Source organism: Gymnodraco acuticeps, unplaced genomic scaffold (assembly GCF_902827175.1).
Source record: "Gymnodraco acuticeps unplaced genomic scaffold, fGymAcu1.1, whole genome shotgun sequence".
Classification (NCBI taxonomy): Eukaryota; Metazoa; Chordata; class Actinopteri; order Perciformes; family Bathydraconidae; genus Gymnodraco; species Gymnodraco acuticeps.
The window spans coordinates 105,377-125,201 of NW_022990076.1; the positions used below are offsets into that span (position 1 = coordinate 105,377).

The 19,825-nt window shown below is 41.0% G+C and overlaps 2 protein-coding genes and 1 long non-coding RNA gene across 3 annotated transcripts in view; 2 read left to right on the top strand and 1 right to left on the bottom strand.

Moving 5' to 3' along the window:
* Window positions 1-842: 842 nt before the first annotated feature.
* On the top strand, window positions 843-8,510 carry LOC117546074. The gene is made up of 3 exons (XR_004568934.1): window positions 843-959; window positions 6,396-6,486; window positions 8,246-8,510. It is a non-coding gene; the product is annotated as an uncharacterized LOC117546074 (long non-coding RNA).
* LOC117546072 (cold-inducible RNA-binding protein-like) lies at window positions 3,232-4,815 on the top strand. The gene has a single exon (XM_034216159.1). It carries the CDS (start codon window positions 3,380-3,382, stop codon window positions 3,935-3,937), a length of 558 nt encoding a protein of 185 aa, XP_034072050.1. The 5' UTR covers window positions 3,232-3,379; the 3' UTR covers window positions 3,938-4,815.
* Window positions 6,655-19,825, bottom strand: part of LOC117546073 (prostaglandin G/H synthase 1-like) — a 45,113-nt gene continuing 31,942 nt past the window's right edge. The window contains 4 exon segments of the mRNA XM_034216160.1: window positions 6,655-8,563; window positions 10,474-10,621; window positions 11,737-12,023; window positions 19,196-19,442. Coding sequence (XP_034072051.1) covers window positions 8,208-8,563; window positions 10,474-10,621; window positions 11,737-12,023; window positions 19,196-19,442 — 1,038 coding nt within the window. The 3' untranslated portion in view covers window positions 6,655-8,207.

Sequence of the window (19,825 nt, forward strand, 5' to 3'; positions counted from 1 at the left end):
GGATGGATAAATATCAAATATTAGGGGCTAAAGGAATACATTCAACAACATCACTTAAAATACATTCAAAGTTAGGGAAAAGAAGGAGGATGAACTCAAGATTATAGGCTTAACAAAGTTAAACACAAACTGAATAAACCATAAGTAAGTATATGACAGTGTGAGATGGTTCCACAATGAAAATGATCTATTTCACAGACTCAAATTAAGAACCATATATCTTCAGAATATACACTGCCATACTTCAGAAGGACCGAATCACTCTTGAGTATGAATTAAGACTCAGGTGTCGACACTGTCTGTAAAATAAAAAGTCAAAAGAACATTTAAAAAAGAACATCTCATGTAAGTAAGGAAATCAAATGATCAAAGGCTAATGATTGTAATATCTTTCAGACAAACACGTTTATTTCCAGGTAGGTAAACACATAGGAGGAATTTGACTTGGTGTCGTGGTGCAGGTGCATATATAAAAGTAAAACAAAGATTAAAAAACACAGGTAGAGAACTAGAAAAATATTTAAAATAATAATAAAACATAGTAAAATATAACAGTATTTACATTGCAATGGAATGGACTAAGAAGGAATACAAGTTGGCAGTAATAATACAAAATAATTTTAAAAAACGATATTGTTGTACATTGTGTGCATTAATGTAATGCAGAGTCTGCATTGTGGCTGAGGTAAAGTGGTATTGTGGTAATTATCACTGGTAATGAAGGTAGATGAGTAGTAGCACATTACATGTCACTTGTTTGGCTTTAGGAAGGATATGATAAGTTAAATATATGTTGAATAGTAGAACCGCCCATGCTGTCACTGGATCTGTCACAGGACCAGTGTTGTTGTGAAGACGGAAGTGAGAGGAGGACTTCCCTCTGGACAATTCTTCATTTGGAAACAGTTAAAGTAATACACCACCACCTGCTCAGTCATGACTACTGCGTACAAAAACAGGTAGGACACATCTAAAGGTGTGTTTATATATACAGTCTATGGTTTTAGCATGATGTGCATGACATTCACAAACTGCTGCTACATTATTGTTGCCACTAGACTAGCATCCTAACTGCTAACTGACAATAACTTCACTGTTTAGTTAGCAGCAGCTCAGCTAATCAAACAAAAGACAAGTTCAGAGCAATACCCACCAATGAAAAGGAAACATTGAGAGATTGAAACATCAAAAGAAAACCCCGTTTCTACTTGTTTTATGAATACCTAAAAAAACCGGTTGGTCGTGATTCTGTAATACATCAATTCATAGAACAAATGGCGAATGCTTTCTCGAAGCCCAAAATGGAGCGACTGTAGGATAAAGTACCCGGATCATGCTTACTGGGCATGCGCATTGGAGTGTTCCCTTAAGCCCCGCCTCCGATCTCCGTCTCTGCTCAGTTCAGTGAATGGAGAGAGAAAAAACCTCTGGATTCAATTTTAACGCATTTTACAACTTTTAGCCCCTAACGATTTAAATGTAGGCAACACAAGTGTTAGTGCTGGCTAGTTTATTAAGCCCAAACTCAATCATACGCTGATTTACAGACGTCTCTTTCCCCAATGTAAGATGTAGTACCACTGTTTGGTGCATTAAGTATGATGCCTTCAATGTCCAACAACATGTCGGAAATTTCAGTTGCAAGCGCAAGACAATAAGATAAAGATGAATCCCAAGATTCGCGATGTTTCCATTAACTGTGGTATTGTGTAAACATTCCCGAAACCGAGTGAACAATAAGTGTTGCCGAATATGGAATATATGTTAGTTTACTAATTCTTCGAAACATATATTTCCAAACACGCTGATATTTGCACTTCATTGTTACATTAGTATCGATTATATCAACCAGACCACATCCAGTCAAGATGTCGAGATGCACAGCTCATTACGACTTTATTGCGATTAAAAGCTGTATTTTAAAGTATCGTATGTGATAAATAGGGTCATTTTCTGAAGTGACCGTGCTGTAAACATCTACTGTGAGCACTTAAGGCATTACGTCCATGGGTTCATTCGACTGACGTAGGAAAAGCTAAACATAAATAATATACAATGAAACAAATACCTTAGAAGAGATTGGAGTATCCTTCTATTTTCTATGAATTAGGAGATTAAACCATTTTTGTATTTGTGATAAACACAAAATCCATCCATAAGAAAATATTCCAAAATAAAACCGGACACTTCAACCAAGAACTACAGCAATATGGCACCACGTTAAAAATATATCTCTGGATGAATTGATTAGTTCATATTCTGTAGTTGTGACATTAAACCTTTGAAATTAAATGAATAAAAATGCAACAAACTGTTTATGCATAATTTTTATTCGAATGTATGTCACCTATTATTTGTATTCACCCCCCCCCCTTTTTAAAAAAAGCGTATGTGTGCCCGTGATTTGAACAGTTTCGAGTTCATATCATGATAAAATACGATGTTTTGTTCATGTTGTGTTACTATGCAGTTCCTAATTTCAACACTAGATGGCCCCGTGACAATGTAATTCAATAGACCATGATGGTAAAACAAGCAAAGATAATCTCCTGTCTCCTGTGAGCTCAGTTTAATGTATTTGTATCGTAAATAACTAAATTAATATATCAAGGAAGATAACAAACATGTGTACAATACAAAAGGCAGTAAGCAAGGGCGTTTTTGTAAACGTTGGGCAACGTTAGATTTAAAATGTCGACACAATTTGACGAACGTAATGGCTTTGTTATCAAATCTCGCGAGAGTTTGTCGATAAAACACACTTGTCTCGAACAAAGACCCTTTTCCCCTGATTTATCCGTCTACAAAATGCCATGTTAATGCCACAGTGTATGGAAGACATGTGTCATGTGAAATATTATTCATTTTGTGAGTATTGTTGGAAACAGTCTGCTATAAACACGTATTCACGTTCACTTCTCACAGGGTTTCTTCTTCTTCTTTCTCGAGTTGTATGGCTGTTTGCATCCATCTGAATGGCGCATTACCGCCACCTTTCTGTTGCCAAGTGAGGACCAGCTAATACTCATAGTTCATATTCTAAAGTCCTCACAATAACATTAAATGATAAAAAAACGGCGAAATAACACCTTAAATCCTATGAAAAACCCCCCGTACCTCTTTAACATAACAGTGCGATCTGACATAATTTAAATCCGGCTTTTTCCTCAGAAAGAGGCGGGGCTTACACTGGGCGGAAACCACGTGGTACCGTCACCGGATATTCACTTTTTCATTTCGTCGCGAAATTCTTTATTTTTTTCACGCGAATCATTCCTGAGCCGTCTCCACGACCAGCGCCCGTGCCTCCTCCTGCAGCGCCTGCTCTTCAGATTCAATAGTCTCCTACTACTGAAAAGCTCAAAACGACTTAAATAACATGTCGGACGAAGGCAAACTCTTCATCGGCGGCCTAAGCTTCGACACCAACGAGGAATCTCTGGCTTCGGCCTTCTCCAAGTATGGAACCATCGAGAAGGTGGACGTGATCAGAGACAAAGAGACCGGGAATTCCCGCGGTTTCGGCTTCGTGAAGTACGACAACGCCGAGGATGCCAAAGACGCAATGGACGGCATGAACGGAACCACCCTCGATGGCCGGTCAATCCGCGTCGACGAGGCAGGAAAAGGCGGTCGTCCTAGGGGAGGATTCGGTGGAGGCGGCGGCGCTCGCGGAGGTTCAAGAGGCGGATTCGGTCGGGGGAGAGGTGGTGGATATGGCGGCGGTGAGAGAAGCTATGGCGGCGGAGAAAGAAGCTATGGCGACAGATCAAGCTACGGATCCGAGGGTCGTTCGGGTGGCGGAGGTGGTGGTGGTCAGTACAGATCTGGCGGTGGAGGCAGCGGCGGATACTCAGGAGGTGGTGGAGGCTACAGAGAAAACAGAGGCCAGGGCGGCGGATACGAGCGATCATCTTACCGTGAAGGATACGAATAAAGCATCCTTCCCCTCCCCCCATGTATCAAGATCATCACTTCAGGCCGGCTGTATTTCAAAGATGGCTCCTCCAGATGAAGAAAAAAAATGTCCACGTGTTTTTTGCTGACCTTAGTTTTGTAGTTATGTTGTATTAGCTCGAGCATCTTAGCACAAACGAATATAGCCATGAGGTGTTTTTTTACATTCCTTAACAAAAACCGTTACGATATAAGACGTTACAGAGTATTTTAGCTCAATTTGGAAAATAAAAGGTCATTTGTTAAGCTAAAAAAATGCATCTGTGTAATCTGAATGGTTCTGTGAAAGTCCACATTGTGCGGAATGGCTCGCCACGTGGCTTCCCGCTAGCTATGCTAATAGACTTAGCACGTGATTCCTGATTGTGATTCCCTTTTTTATTTTTGTTCTATTCGTATTGAGACACCCGAGGAAAGTTGTTCGTTATCCTTGTTGCTGAATCCCCCTCTCGATGGTAGTCTCTAAGGCCGACTGCCTCTTGCCGGGTTTTAAAGGGAGAGGAAGGATTTCCGATGAAGCTCAGAAACAGACTTTTGGGGAATTTGACGCTAAATTCCCGGTTACGCCGCCTCCTCCTTTTCTCCAGACTGTACCACACATCCGAAAAGACTGTTCCTGTCCTTTTCTCTGTGCTCTGCTCATCTGCATTTTTTATGTGCTGTAAAATGGACTAATCTTGTTTTTAAGTGATCGAAAATGTAACTTCGTTTCCCCAGTAATAGCTCAACCGGGATCGGTTTTGTATTTTATGTTCTTTGTATGATCGACCGGTTTTTTATTTCTTTGTCAGTTTGGCTTAATTGAGCCTATTTAACATACTGTGGAAAAAAATAAATATACTCTATACTAAGACCTCCTAAATCCTCACTGTCTCTTCTTATATTTACTTAAATTCATAGGTTCAACAATTAAAATGCACTCTTAATTATTCAAAACGAATGGCACTGCAAACATATTTAATAGTAAATGACAAATAATTTACCCTAAGCTAAATATCTTATAGCATGAAGAGTAAAATGCAAAAATAATGGGAATTAATAATAATAGGTGCCAACATCCTCCTCATCGTCAACTCAAATATACAATACACTTTTCTCTACTACAACCACTGCTAACAAAGCTCTCCTAAACAAGCAATTAATAAAGATACACATGGCAACTGAGAGTGGATATGTTCACTTAGAGCACATGTGTCAAACTCGAGGCCCGGGGGCCAAATCAGGCCCGTGGTGGATTTAATTTCGGTCCGCAGGATAATTTCTAATTCCTATTAGATCTGGCCCTCCAGTATATTGCACGCACACCTTCACTCCATCCTGAGGGTCTCCTCCGCTCAGAGCCTGAGCCCAAACATTGATGACCTTGCACCCAAGATGAGATGCCAAGTATCTGAACTAGCATCACAGAGCAGCACACTGAGTTCAATGGATGTTTCCTTCTGCCCTTTCTCTCACGACAACAGGGCATGTTTGGTTTTCTCTCTGAGGGGAATAGTTTTGTTGAAGCTGTTGTTGGCCTGTGGAGAAATGTACTCATAAGAAATGACTCTGGAGAAGCTGCAGATAGAGCCATAAGAAATGAATGCAACTGATTATTTAATGTTGTTTTTATAGGCAATCATTGAAGCTTTGTTAGTTCCAGGTTTAATATGTGCAATAAGTTCATTTCAATAAGTTCTGCAATAAACATTGAACCAGTCCGGCCCTCCACTAGCACACATTTTTTAATGTTGGCCCACTGTGTGTTTGAGTTGGACCCCCCTGACTTATCTTGGAGGGTACCCATTCTTTGTGCTTTAAAACCTCTCGTAGTAAAATGGTAAACATCATCTGGTGAGTTTTTCTTCAGCCTTTCAAAAAGTAGTCTTGTGTGTTGCATGCGGTGGTAAAATTAATCTTTTCAAAGGTTAAACTAGTCGACTCAAATTCAGTTATTTGAAGTAAAGTAGCGTGACCTGAAAAGCACCGTTCTTTACTGCCAACAACGCTCATGTAAATAAGCAAATAAAACCACCTTAACTCAAACTAAAGGCACAATGATAGTACATTGAAAAGCACATGTCAACTGAGTGGATCAAGGAAGTTAGTCAGAGGGGAACCATTCTTTGGTTTTAATTGCGTTTAAACCTCTGTATTGTTGTAACGTGGTACACATGAGTTTTTTCGTTAGTATTCGTTTTATGGGACGCATGAGGTGGTAAAATATCTTCTCAAAGGTTAAACTCACTCACCAGTGCTTTGTTGATGTGACATGAGCTAAAATGCACTTGTCTTTACTACGCCAACAAGCCTGACCTAAATGAGCAAATACAATAATAAATTATACGAATAATAAATTAGAATGAGGTCTCAACTCCTTTTTAAAAAACAAATGAGGGTGGTTTTGTGTTCTGGTTGATCACTAGCATTAATAATGTTTCTCCGTGTTACACTTACAGGCCCGGCATATGCACTCCAGCGGGTCGAGCGGTCTCGTGTGGACGGACACGTTTCTTGAGTGGACGGAAGACTTTTCTGCCAACGTCTACGGTTAGTTTTCGTCTCCGTGTGGTCTTAGTTTATCTAAATGTTTAAAGTCACACCCGTTGGTTGAACTCTGCATATATTATGTTTGTATTAGCATTCAGCTTTAAGTAACAAAGGAGCCACAGGACAGCAGCGGGGTGGAGATGGTAATGTGAGAAGTTCAGGACAATGGAGAGTCAAATATTTTAATGGCTTCCTAATTAAATGAATTCAAAATCCACACTATCTTCAAATAGCATTGCAATCACTTCTTTAGAAAATAAAACAACATACACTTTGACTGGACTTCAGGCATTGAACAGAAAATAATATTTATATCCTATAATGTGTGTGTGGAGGGATGGTTCAGTGTGTCACAGTAGAGAGTGGAGCTCCTTCCTGTGGGTGGGGATGGTTCAGTGTGTCACAGTAGAGAGTGGAGCTCCTTCCTGTGGGTGGGGATGGTTCAGTGTGTCACAGTAGAGAGTGGAGCTCCTTCCTGTGGGTGGGGATGGTTCAGTGTGTCTCAGTAGAGAGTGGAGCTCCTTCCTGTGGGTGGGGATGGTTCAGTGTGTCTCAGTAGAGAGTGGAGCTCCTTCCTGTGGGTGGGGATGGTGCAGTGTGTCACAGTAGAGAGTGGAGCTCCTTCCTGTGGGTGGGGATGGTGCAGTGTGTCACAGTAGAGAGTGGAGCTCCTTCCTGTGGGTGGGGATGGTTCAGTGTGTCTCAGTAGAGAGTGGAGCTCCTTCCTGTGGGTGGGGATGGTTCAGTGTGTCACAGTAGAGAGTGGAGCTCCTTCCTGTGGGTGGGGATGGTGCAGTGTGTCACAGTAGAGAGTGGAGCTCCTTCCTGTGGGTGGGGATGGTTCAGTGTGTCACAGTAGAGAGTGGAGCTCCTTCCTGTGGGTGGGGATGGACTTCAGCCACCTTAAAAAGGCTGTTGTAGAAGAAGCCAATATCAGTGCTTTATATCTCCAGACGTCATTCGAAAACAGCTCTTTCCCCGCGCAGAACAGTCGTTTCTGGAGGTTTTCCCGCTTTGACCCGACCATTTATTTATGTGATTGTGAGTGAATAAAAACGAACCCTTTTAAAAGTCACACAATAACACAAACAAACGAAACAAGCTAAACAGCAACTAGTAAAATGAGTAGTGTAGAGAGAGAACGGCTGTGTACGAGCACTGTTGTGTTTTATTGTAATTAGTGCACCTGGTGTATGTCAGGGTTTGTGGAAAGACAGACAGGGTGAGCTAGCTTCAGACATTTGACCATGGAGTCCTGCCTGATGTGAAGTGGTGAAAATATTCTAATCAAAGCTACATTGAAAACCTGTCTCTCAGCAGCAGCAGCCTCTGGATGTGAAACAATGGCCTTCAGGTGCTCAGCTAGCTTCAGACATTTTCTTTTGACCATGTGTTCCTGCCTTCGGTTATTGTTTGCTTGACTTTGTGCATTAAACATCCTAAACAACTTCATTGATTTGAAACGGAGCCACAGCAGGCGGTCTGACGGGCGTGTGTTATTATAGTGTTCTTAAAATAGTTCTCTATCTGTGTTTGATTTGTGTTTTACTTTACTAGTCAAACCCTCGTACGTGTCGACCTACCTGGTGATAAACCTGATTCTGATGTGAAGTGGTGAAAATATTCTAATCATAGCTTCATTTAAAAAGTGTCTCTCAGCAGCAGCCTCTTTTAAATGAACAACTGGATGTTCTTCTTGTTCATCAGGAGTTTTCTCAGAGTCATAGCTCATCAGTCCTTTCTTTACTGTCCCCTTCAGGTTCCCTCTCCTCCGCAGGTATTCTGAACGCCACGTAAGGACACGTCCTGGTGTTCAGACACACCAGCTTCTTCAGCGTGGCAGAGTTCACTATGTCGAAGCCCACGCGGCCCCCGAAGGTGCTGGGCTTCCAGTAGTGTGGAGAACATATGGGGTTTCCGAGGAGGCCTTTCAAGGAGAAGGGGGCCCCCATCTCCACCATGCTCTCTCCAAAGAGGGCCCCCGGTCGAGTTTGCTCCAGCATCAAGCCGGGGTAAAACTCCAGAGCGTCGATGTCCCCGTAGAGTTCCTCCAGCTCGATGGCTATCTCCTCGTTAGCTGCAAACACAATTATGGCAGAGTTAGATCTCTCTCTAATATAATAATAATAATATAGAACACCCCTTGTTGTGAAATACCAACTATGTGCAATGTGCGCATGCTTAGGTAACATTAAGCTGTCTTTGGCTCTTTTCTGATGTAACGAATGTACATTTCCCCTGAGGGACGAATGAAGGTATTCTGATTCTGAATATTTCATTTCAAACCTTTGTTTATCCAGGTGAATCCCATTGAGATCATTGATCTCTTTTTCAAGGAGACCTGCTCAAGTAGGTTCCACATGAATACATATCTTACAGCGACTACAGTTTAGTAACATTTACAGGTTCCAACAGTTTCCGATTGGTTAGCATCTATCTAACCAGATTGCTCACTTACAATTCTCCGTGAGATCAGGGAGCAGATGTAAGATGGAAGTTTCCCTAACATGGCTTTGTAGATGAAAATGTTCCAGTGACGGAGCCTCCGTGCAGTTAGTGAAGGCAAACCAGCCCTTGCATACAGGGTGCAGTGATGAGTTAATGCTTTACAGTGTGTCACACATCTCAGAGCGCTGTGATACGCAGCATCTACCTTGAGTTACATCGAGGAGGGAAATGCATGACGTTTCAGCACTGCTTTAAAAACTGCTCGTGTCTTTTACAGTTGATTTGAAATATATTTGAATTGTTTGGGAAGCTTTAAAGCGCCTTGCTGTCCCTGAATGAGAGATGTTATGTCTTCCTGCGGATCACTACGGTCGTCCACTGCTTGTATGTTATGTATGAAAGCACCTTTTGTTCTTACGTCCTTGAACTAGATCTCGTGACCTTACGATATATAAATGAAAACTCTCTCTGGACTTTTGGGCTACTAGTTTGAAACACGGTCATTTTGTCGGTAACGGAGGATGTTCTTTTAAGGGATAGAAGCCAATTATGTTAAGAATGTGTGCTCCTCTAACGATAAATATCTATTTCAAATCCTGAGTGCTCCATGCAAGAAGGCCATCACCGGAATGCGGTTAAAACCGTTTAAAAAACCTTCTTTGGATGATATTTTAAGATGGAAAGGATAACTCTTGCTACAGGGAATCTTTTTGTCGAGATGGGAAAATTGATAATATGTGTTACACCAATACGACTATCATTCGTCTAGAAGGGATTTATTTTGTATTTTTAAGGGTTTATAATCTTCCTATCTAACTTTTAGCAAGAAAAATAAAAGAGGTTTTTCCTAAATGGTCAAACTATTCACACTCAAACCCTCAAAACCCAGCTCTTCAGAACCTCCCTGTTAGACCCCTTAGTCACTTTACGCTGCTATGGACATTTTTAAGGCATTAATAAGTGTTTTATTCTGACTGACAAAGAGCCAACATACTGCCAACTAGTTGATGGTGAATTTGTGCACCTTAATATAAAGTGAGAGCGGCCACACACACACACACACACACACACACACACACACACACACACACACACACACACACACACACACACACACACACACACACACACACACACACACACACACACACACACACACACACACACACACACACACACACACACACACACACACACACACACACACACACACACACACACACACACAGTATATATTCGTGTTTTGTTCTGTTATAACGCCTTGTGCAGAATGCTTTGTTAATACTATGTTTAAAATGTAACTTGATTATTTATTTATTATTGTGATGCTTTGAACTATTTATAGTGTACATTGGAATGATCCACATCCGTGCTCCCGGGTGTCTCTGTGTGTTTTCTTCTTGTACGTTCCTGCCTGTGTTCATGACATAAGCTGCTGCTCATAACCAATTGCCCCTTGCGGGATTAATAAAGTTGTTGATTGATTGAAAATGTGGTCATGCCAATAAAGCCCCTTTGTGTTGTCTTGTCTCCTCTCACCTGAGAACTGTCTGAAGGAAGTGTACGGCCTCAGGTTGAATCGCTTCCTGTACTCGTTGAAGGGCTGCATGCGAAGCTGCCGCGACTCTTTTATCGTCCCCACGGCCACTTTAGTCACCACAGGGTGGATGTTGTGGCCCCCGCCGATCTGTGGGACAGAGTTTCAATGCTTTTATTGTCATGTGTACAAAGCTACAGTGTAGATATGACAATGAAAATCTGAGGTCAGTCTCCTCCAACAGAGCAACACAGATAAAATAGTTTGATTCAAGATTCAAGGCTTTTATTGTCATTAACTGTCAAGGGGGAAATAAGTCTTTTTTGTGTTTCTCTTATTTTCCTATGATAATGTTATGAAAAAATATGAAGGACAGACCATCAAGAGCAGTGCTTCTCAAAGTGTGGTCCGTGGAGCACTGGTAGTCCGTGAGCGCCCCCTAGTGGTCCGTGAGTATAACATTTCACATTTGAAATAAATACATTTCAATTTTCCGCACTCTCGCGGGAATATCTCCGCAATGGAGCGAGCTTAGGTTTCGATTGTAATTGGAATATGATATATTAGAGAGGGTTAGAGAGTTTTAAGAGAGTTCATTTAGACTAATTTAAAGGGCACATCATTCAAATATGATCAATATAAAACAGGAATCAAAATGTGAGATATAACCTCCTTCCACACATGCACTTCAATCTACAATTAATAATGTCAGTGTGCTGCAAGAAGTATGCTTTTTCCCAGATTATTGGATATAACATGCACAGGATTGTGACTTTCTCAGACATATACTGTAGTATATTACACATATTTATCTGGAGGCTGTTAGATGATGGTATCCTTTAAAAAAAATGATTTTGAGTATAAGTTATTGATATGCATATACTATATTCTCAGATATATACTGTAGTACATACATCTATCTTCTAATCTTCATGTATAGTATAATGTTTGCCCTTCCTGGTTTTAAAGGTCATTTAATAATGTGATTCTGCTACCCTATGTGTAAAGCACTTTGAATTACCTTGTGTTGAAACGTGCTATATAAATAAACTGATGAGTAATCTACAAACAAAACATCATATTGCATAAGCTTGATTTCTGCACACATGTTGGGTGTGCAGAAATCTTAGTTTAAGAGCTCTCAATTCTACTTAAATACAGAAAAAAAGTACTCATTTTCATGCATATACTGCAGATTATGTCCCACAATTGAGCTACTAACAGTGCAATGTAAGGGTTTGATGGGTGTTTGTGCGCTTTATTACCTGTCCGGCCACCTGTTTGGAGAAGGCGTCCACCAGCTTCTCGATGCCGTAGTGTGTGAGCACGGAGGTGTTGAAGAGGAACTGGGGATATGTCACCTGGTCTCCGCTGATCAGGAAGCTGTCGGGCATGAGGGGGTGCCAGTGGTACAGCTGCGTGAACTCCAGAGAGATGCGGTTCCCGTACTGGAAGTTAGACTTGAAGAGCAGCGTGGGGTCGAACTTCAGCTTCAGGAGATATCCACTGAGGTGCTGCACGTACTCCTCGATCACGATGCGGATCGTCTCACCTGAGGAGAGCACACACACAGGGATGAGAATTAAACCAAATACATACGTCCTCTGTTATACTTAATATCTACACAACAGGCTCAAACTCAGTTAGAGGACCTCATGACCAGAGGTGGGAAGTAGTGGAGTACAAATACTTTGTTACTGTACTTAAGTACATGTTTCTGGTATCAGTACTTTACTCCACTACTTATTTTTCTGACGACTTTTTACTTTGACTTCTTACATTTTGAACCCAAATACCTGTACTTTCTACTTCTTACATGTTGAACACAAATACCTGTACTTTCTACTTCTTACATGTTGAACACAAATACCTGTACTTTCTACTTCTCACATGTTGAACACAAATACCTGTACTTTATACTTCTTACATGTTGAACACAAATACCTGTACTTTCTACTTCTTACATGTTGAATACAAATACCTGTACTTTCTACTTCTTACATGTTGAACTCAAATACCTGTACTTTCTACTTCTTACATGTTGAACTCAAATACCTGTACTTTATACTTCTTACATGTTGAACACAAATACCTGTACTTTCTACTTCTTACATGTTGAACACAAATACCTGTAATTTCTACTTCTTACATGTTGAACACAAATACCTGTACTTTCTACTTCTCTCATGTTGAACTCAAATACCTGTACTTTCTACTTCTCACATGTTGAACACAAATACCTGTACTTTATACTTCTTACATGTTGAACACAAATACCTGTACTTTCTACTTCTTACATGTTGAATACAAATACCTGTACTTTCTACTTCTTACATGTTGAACTCAAATACCTGAACTTTCTACTTCTTACATGTTGAACTCAAATACCTGTACTTTCTACTTCTTACATGTTGAACCCAAATACCTGTACTTTCTACTTCTTACATGTTGAACACAAATACCTGTAATTTCTACTTCTTACATGTTGAACTCAAATACTTGTACTTTCTACTTCTCTCATTCTCCAAACAGCTGGTTCCTTTAGTCTGAATGTGTGTTTGATGCGTGATCATTATTCTTTAGAGTCATTGCGTGCCTATTGATTTGAACACGATCCGTGTATCCATCATTTCCTGGTCTTCTCTAAAGAAGAGGGACCAATGGAAACGTTGTCATGTTGCCGTTGTTCAGCATGGAAACATTCATTAGCTAACAATGACATTATTGTTCTATTCATATTAATAATATTAAAGAGACCCTGCTATGCTTTTTGGGGGGGTTTCCCTTCTCTATAGTGTGTTAATGTTGGCGTGTTTTCACACTAAAAATGATCTTGACGTCCTCTACTGTGAAATTAAAACATTATATAAGAAAAGTCTAAATTGCTAGATGGTTTTTTATGTAGGAAATCACAAATTAAATTACATTTGAAGACATTTTTGTCCCTTGGTTCCCAGGAGGAGCTATAGGTATTTTATCATGTAAATGTTCTGCAGAGACTTCTCTAAGTCCCCCCCCCCCCCCCCTGAAACCCCTTGATTAAATCCCTTAGTTGACTATCATGGAAATGAATCATTTAAATATCCTTCAGTTCCTTGTTGTCTCTTGGCTTCCTTCTGTTACCGAGCCCTCGACAGACAGAAAGGTGCCGCTGGGAGCTTTGTGAGGCGATTATCGTCCGGGTGTTATCTGATACAATTAACATGTCTTCTGTCCCTCCTTTGTTCACCATTTGGTAGGCTTTAATGTAAATGATTAGTTGCCCTAACCCCCACCTTTGTTTCCTGTTTCTCTGCATAAGTTAAAGGTCACCTATCATGGTATCTTTAGGCAATAGCGTAGGTCTCATATACAAATATATATAAAACATGTCTATGAAGTGTTTTGCTCAAAATACCAAACAGCTCACCCGTTCGAGCCACGCCTCATACCCCTCTATTCCACTTCCTGTTTCTAAAGTGCTGATTATACGCTTACAGTACTTTTTCTGACAAATAAAGGGGGTACAAGTACTCAGATCTTGTAGTAAAAGTAGAAGTACTCAGATCTTGTAGTAAAAGTAGAAGTACTCAGATCTTGTACTTGAGTAAAAGTAAAAGTACTCAGATCTTGTACTTGAGTAAAAGTAAAAGTACTCAGATATTGTTCTTGAGTAAAAGTAGAAGTACTCAGGTCTTGTACTTGAGTAAAAGTAGAAGTACTCAGATCTTGTACTTGAGTAAAAGTAAAAGTACTCAGATATTGTTCTTGAGTAAAAGTAGAAGTACTCAGGTCTTGTACTTGAGTAAAAGTAGAAGTACTCAGATCTTGTACTTGAGTAAAAGTAAAAGTACTCAGATATTGTTCTTGAGTAAAAGTAGAAGTACTCAGATCTTGTACTTGAGTAACAGTAGAAGTACTCAGATCTTGTACTTCAGTAAAAGTAGAAGTACTCAGATCTTGTACTTGAGTAAAAGTAGAAGTACTCAGATCTTGTACTTGAGTTAAAGTAGAAGTTCTCAGGTCTTGTACTTGAGTAAAAGTAGAGTACTCAGATCTTGTACTTGAGTAAAAGTAGAAGTACTCAGATCTTGTACTTGAGTTAAAGTAGAAGTTCTCAGGTCTTGTACTTGAGTAAAAGTAGAAGTACTCAGATCTTGAGTAAAAGTAGAAGTACTCAGATCTTGTACTTCAGTAAAAGTAGAAGTACTCAGGTCTTGTACTTGAGTAAAAGTAGAAGTACTCAGGTCTTGTACTTAGTAAAAGTAGAAGTACCAGAGTGTAGGAATACTCTGTTACAGTAAAAGTCCTGCATTCAAAATGTTCCTCAAGTAAAAGTAGAAAAGTATTCTCATCTAAATATAGTGAAAGACAGTAAAAGTAGTCGTTGTGCAGATTGGTCCATTTCAGAATAATAGATATGATATGTTTTATAATGATTGATCATGAAAGTGTTCTCAAAGCTGGTGAAGGTGGTGTATTTTTTGTATTCTGGATTGTGGGAAACAGTATCTCGATCTCTCTGTCTGTACACACAAACTGAAAGATTGACAATAAAGTTGACTTTGAAGTGGCCAAAATCTGATCAGCTCATTTTCAGACAGGTTTTTATAGAAATGGATCAGGAGAAAAAGAGAGAGAATCTTTGTTCATGAAACGTTCAGAGTCTCTTTCCACAGAGGGGACACATGTTGATGTAGAAGAGACATGAAGAAGAGGGGACACATGTTGATGTAGAAGAGACATGAAGAAGAGGGGACACATGTTGATGTAGAAGAGACATGAAGAAGAGGGGGACACATGTTGATGTAGAAGAGACATGAAGAAGAGGGGACACATGTTGATGTAGAAGAGACATGAAGAAGAGGGGACACATGTTGATGTAGAAGAGACATGGAGAAGAGGGGACACATGTTGATGTAGAAGAGACATGAAGAAGAGGGGACACATGTTGATGTAGAAGAGACATGAAGAAGAGGGGACACATGTTGATGTAGAAGAGACATGAAGAAGAGGGGACAGATGTTGATGTAGAAGAGACGTGAAGAAGAGGGGACACATGTTGATGTAGAAGAGACATGAAGAAGAGGGGACACATGAAGATGTAGAAGAGACATGAAGAAGAGGGGACACATGTTGATGTAGAAGAGACATGAAGAAGAGGGGACACATGTTGATGTAGAGAGACATGGAGAAGAGGGGACACAGGTTTGATGTAGAAGAGACATGAAGAAGAGGGGACACATGTTGATGTAGAAAGAGACATGAAGAAGAGGGGACACATGTTGATGTAGAAGAGACATGAAGAAGAGGGGAAAGATGTTGATGTAGAAGAGACATGAAGAAGAGGGGACACATGTTGATGTAGAAGAGACGTGAAGAAGAGGGGACACATGTTGATGTAGAAGAGACGTGAAGAAGAGGGGACACATGTTGATGTAGAAGAGACATGAAGAAGAGGGGACACATTAAGATGTAGAAGAGACATGAAGAAGAGGGGACACATGTTGATGTAGAAGAGACATGAAGAGAGGGGACACATGTTGATGTAGAAGAGACATGAAGAAGAGGGGACACATGTTGATGTAGAAGAGACATGGAGAAGAGGGGACACATGTTGATGTAGAAGAGACATGAAGAAGAGGGGACACATGTTGATGTAGAAGAGACATGAAGAAGAGGGGACACATGTTGATGTAGAAGAGACATGAAGAAGAGGGGGCAGATGTTGATGTAGAAGAGACGTGAAGAAGAGGGGACACATGTTGATGTAGAAAGGAGAGACATGAAGAAGAGGGGACACATGAAGATGTAGAAGAAGACATGAAGAAGAGGGGACACATGTTGATGTAGAAGAGACATGAAGAAGAGGGGACACATGTTGATGTAGAAGAGACATGGAGAAGAAGAGGGACACATGTTGATGTAGAAGAGACATGAAGAAGAGGGGACACATGTTTGATGTAGAAGAGACATGAAGAAGAGGGGACACATGTTGATGTAGAAGAGACATGAAGAAGAGGGGACAGATGTTGATGTAGAAGAGACATGAAGAAGAGGGGACACATGTTGATGTAGAAGAGACGTGAAGAAGAGGGGACACATGTTGATGTAGAAGAGACGTGAAGAAGAGGGGACACATGTTGATGTAGAAGAGACATGAAGAAGAGGGGGACACATGAAAGATGTAGAAGAGACATGAAGAAGAGTGGGACACATGTGGATGTAGAAGAGACATGAAGAAGAGGGGACACATGTTTGAGAGAAGAGACATGAAGAAGAGGGGGGACACATGTTGATGTAGAAGAGACATGAAGAAGAGGGACACATGTTGATGTAGAAGAGACATGAAGAAGAGGGAGGACAGATGTTGATGTAGAAGAGACATGAAGAAGAGGGGACACATGTTTGATGTGAAGAGACGTGAAGAAGAGGGGGACACATGTTGATGTAGAAGAGACATGAAGAAGAGGGGACACATGTTGATGTAGAAGAGACGTGAAGAAGAAGGGGACACATGTTGATGTAGAAAGACATGAAGAAGAGGGGACACATGAAGATGTAGAAGAGACGTGAAGAAGAGGGGACACATGCTGATGTAGAAGAGACATGAAGAAGGAGGGGCACATGTTGATTGTAGAAGAGACATGAAGAAGAGGGGACACATGTTGATGTAGAAGAGACATGAAGAAGAGGGGACACATGTTGATGTAGAAGAGACATGAAGAAGAGGGGACACATGTTGATGTAGAAGAGACATGAAGAAGAGGGGACACATGTTGATGTAGAAGAGACATGAAGAAGAGGGACACATGTTGATGTAGAAGAGACATGAAGAAGAGGGGACACATGTTGATGTAGAAGAGACATGGAGAAGAGGGGACACATGTTGATGTAGAAGAGACATGAAGAAGAGGGGACACATGTTGATGTAGAAGAGACATGAAGAAGAGGGGACACATGTTGATGTAGAAGAGACATGAAGAAGAGGGGACAGATGTTGATGTAGAAGAGACGTGAAGAAGAGGGGACACATGTTGATGTAGAAGAGACATGAAGAAGAGGGGACACATGAAGATGTAGAAGAGACATGAAGAAGAGGGGACACATGTTGATGTAGAAGAGACATGAAGAAGAGGGGACACATGTTGATGTAGAAGAGACATGGAGAAGAGGGGACACATGTTGATGTAGAAGAGACATGAAGAAGAGGGGACACATGTTGATGTAGAAGAGACATGAAGAAGAGGGGACACATGTTGATGTAGAAGAGACATGAAGAAGAGGGGACAGATGTTGATGTAGAAGAGACATGAAGAAGAGGGGACACATGTTGATGTAGAAGAGACGTGAAGAAGAGGGGACACATGTTGATGTAGAAGAGACGTGAAGAAGAGGGGACACATGTTGATGTAGAAGAGACATGAAGAAGAGGGGACACATGAAGATGTAGAAGAGACATGAAGAAGAGGGGACACATGTTGATGTAGAAGAGACATGAAGAAGAGGGGACACATGTTGATGTAGAAGAGACATGAAGAAGAGGGGACACATGTTGATGTAGAAGAGACATGAAGAAGAGGGGACAACATGTTGATGTAGAAGAGACATGAAGAAGAGGGGACAGAATGTTGATGTAGAAGAGACATGAAGAAGAGGGGACACATGTTGATGTAGAGAGACGTGAAGAAGAGGGGACACATGTTGATGTAGAAGAGACATGAAGAAGAGGGGACACATGTTGATGTAGAAGAGACATGAAGAAGAGGGGACACATGTTGATGTAAAAGAGACATGAAGAAGAGGGGACAACATGTTGATGTAGAAGAGACATGAAGAAGAGGGGACCACATGTTGATGTAGGAGAGACATGAAGAAGAGGGGACACATGTTGATGTAGAAGAGACATGAAGAAGAGGGGACACATGTTGATGTAGAAGAGACATGAAGAAGAGGGGACACATGTTGATGTAGAAGAGACATGAAGAAGAGGGGACACATGTTGATGAAGAAGAGACATGAAGAAGAGGGGACACATGTTGATGAAGAAGAGACATGGAGAAGAGGGGGACACATGTTGATGTAGAAGAGACATGAAGAAGAGGGGACACATGTTGATGTAGAAGAGACATGAAGAAGAGGGGACACATGTTGATGAAGAAGAGACATGAAGAAGAGGGGACACATGTTGATGAAGAAGAGACATGAAGAAGAGGGGACACATGTTGATGTAGAAGAGGGGACACATGTTGATGAAGAAGAGACATGAAGAAGAGGGGACACGTGTTGATGAAGAAGAGACATGAAGAAGAGGGGACACATGTTGATGTAGAAGAGGGGACACATGTTGATGTAGAAGAGACATGAAGAAGAGGGGACACATGTCTATGTAGAAGAGGGGACACATGCTGATGTAGAAGAGACATGAAGAAGAGGGGACACATGTTGATGAAGAAGAGACATGAAGAAGAGTGGACACATGTTGATGTAGAAGAGGGGACACATGTTGATGTAGAAGAGACATGGAGAAGAGGGGACACATGTTGATGAAGAAGAGACATGAAGAAGAGTGGACACATGTTGATGTAGAAGAGGGGACACATGTTGATGTAGAAGAGTGGACACATGTTGATGTAGAAGAGGGGACACATGTTGATGAAGAAGAGGGGACACATGCTGATGTAGAAGAGACATGAAGAAGAGGATTTTGCATAATAGGTGATCTTTAAAGGTGTCCCCTCTCACCGATGATGATGAGGCGGGCGGTCTGGAACAGCTGCTCGTCCCCCCAGGTGGGGTGCTCTCTCTTCAGGATGTCACACACTCGGTTGTGCTCTCTCAGCCAAAGCGTCGCAAACATCCCCAAACCAGGAAGCAGCCCGAACACTTCCTGTCCGATCGCCATCTGATTCTCAGGGGGCGTCCCGGGGGGGTAGCTCATCTTAACGGGGGCATCAGCCACAGTGGGGGGGAACATCTCCCCGTCAACTAACTGATGGGGAAACAAAACTCAATGATTACACACAGAGGTGGGAAGTAGTGGAGTACAAATCCTTTGTTACTGTACTTAAGTACATTTTTCTGGTGCCAGTACTTTACTCCACTACTTATTTTACTGACGACTTTTTACTTTGACTTCTTACATGTTGAACACAAATACCTGAACTTTCTACTTCTTACATGTTGAACTCAAATACCTGAACTTTCTACTTCTTACATGTTGAACACAAATACCTGAACTTTCTACTTCTTACATGTTGAACTCAAATACCTGTACTTTCTACTTCTCACATGTTGAACACAAATACCTGAACTTTCTACTTCTTACATGTTGAACACAAATACCTGAACTTTCTACTTCTTACATGTTGAACA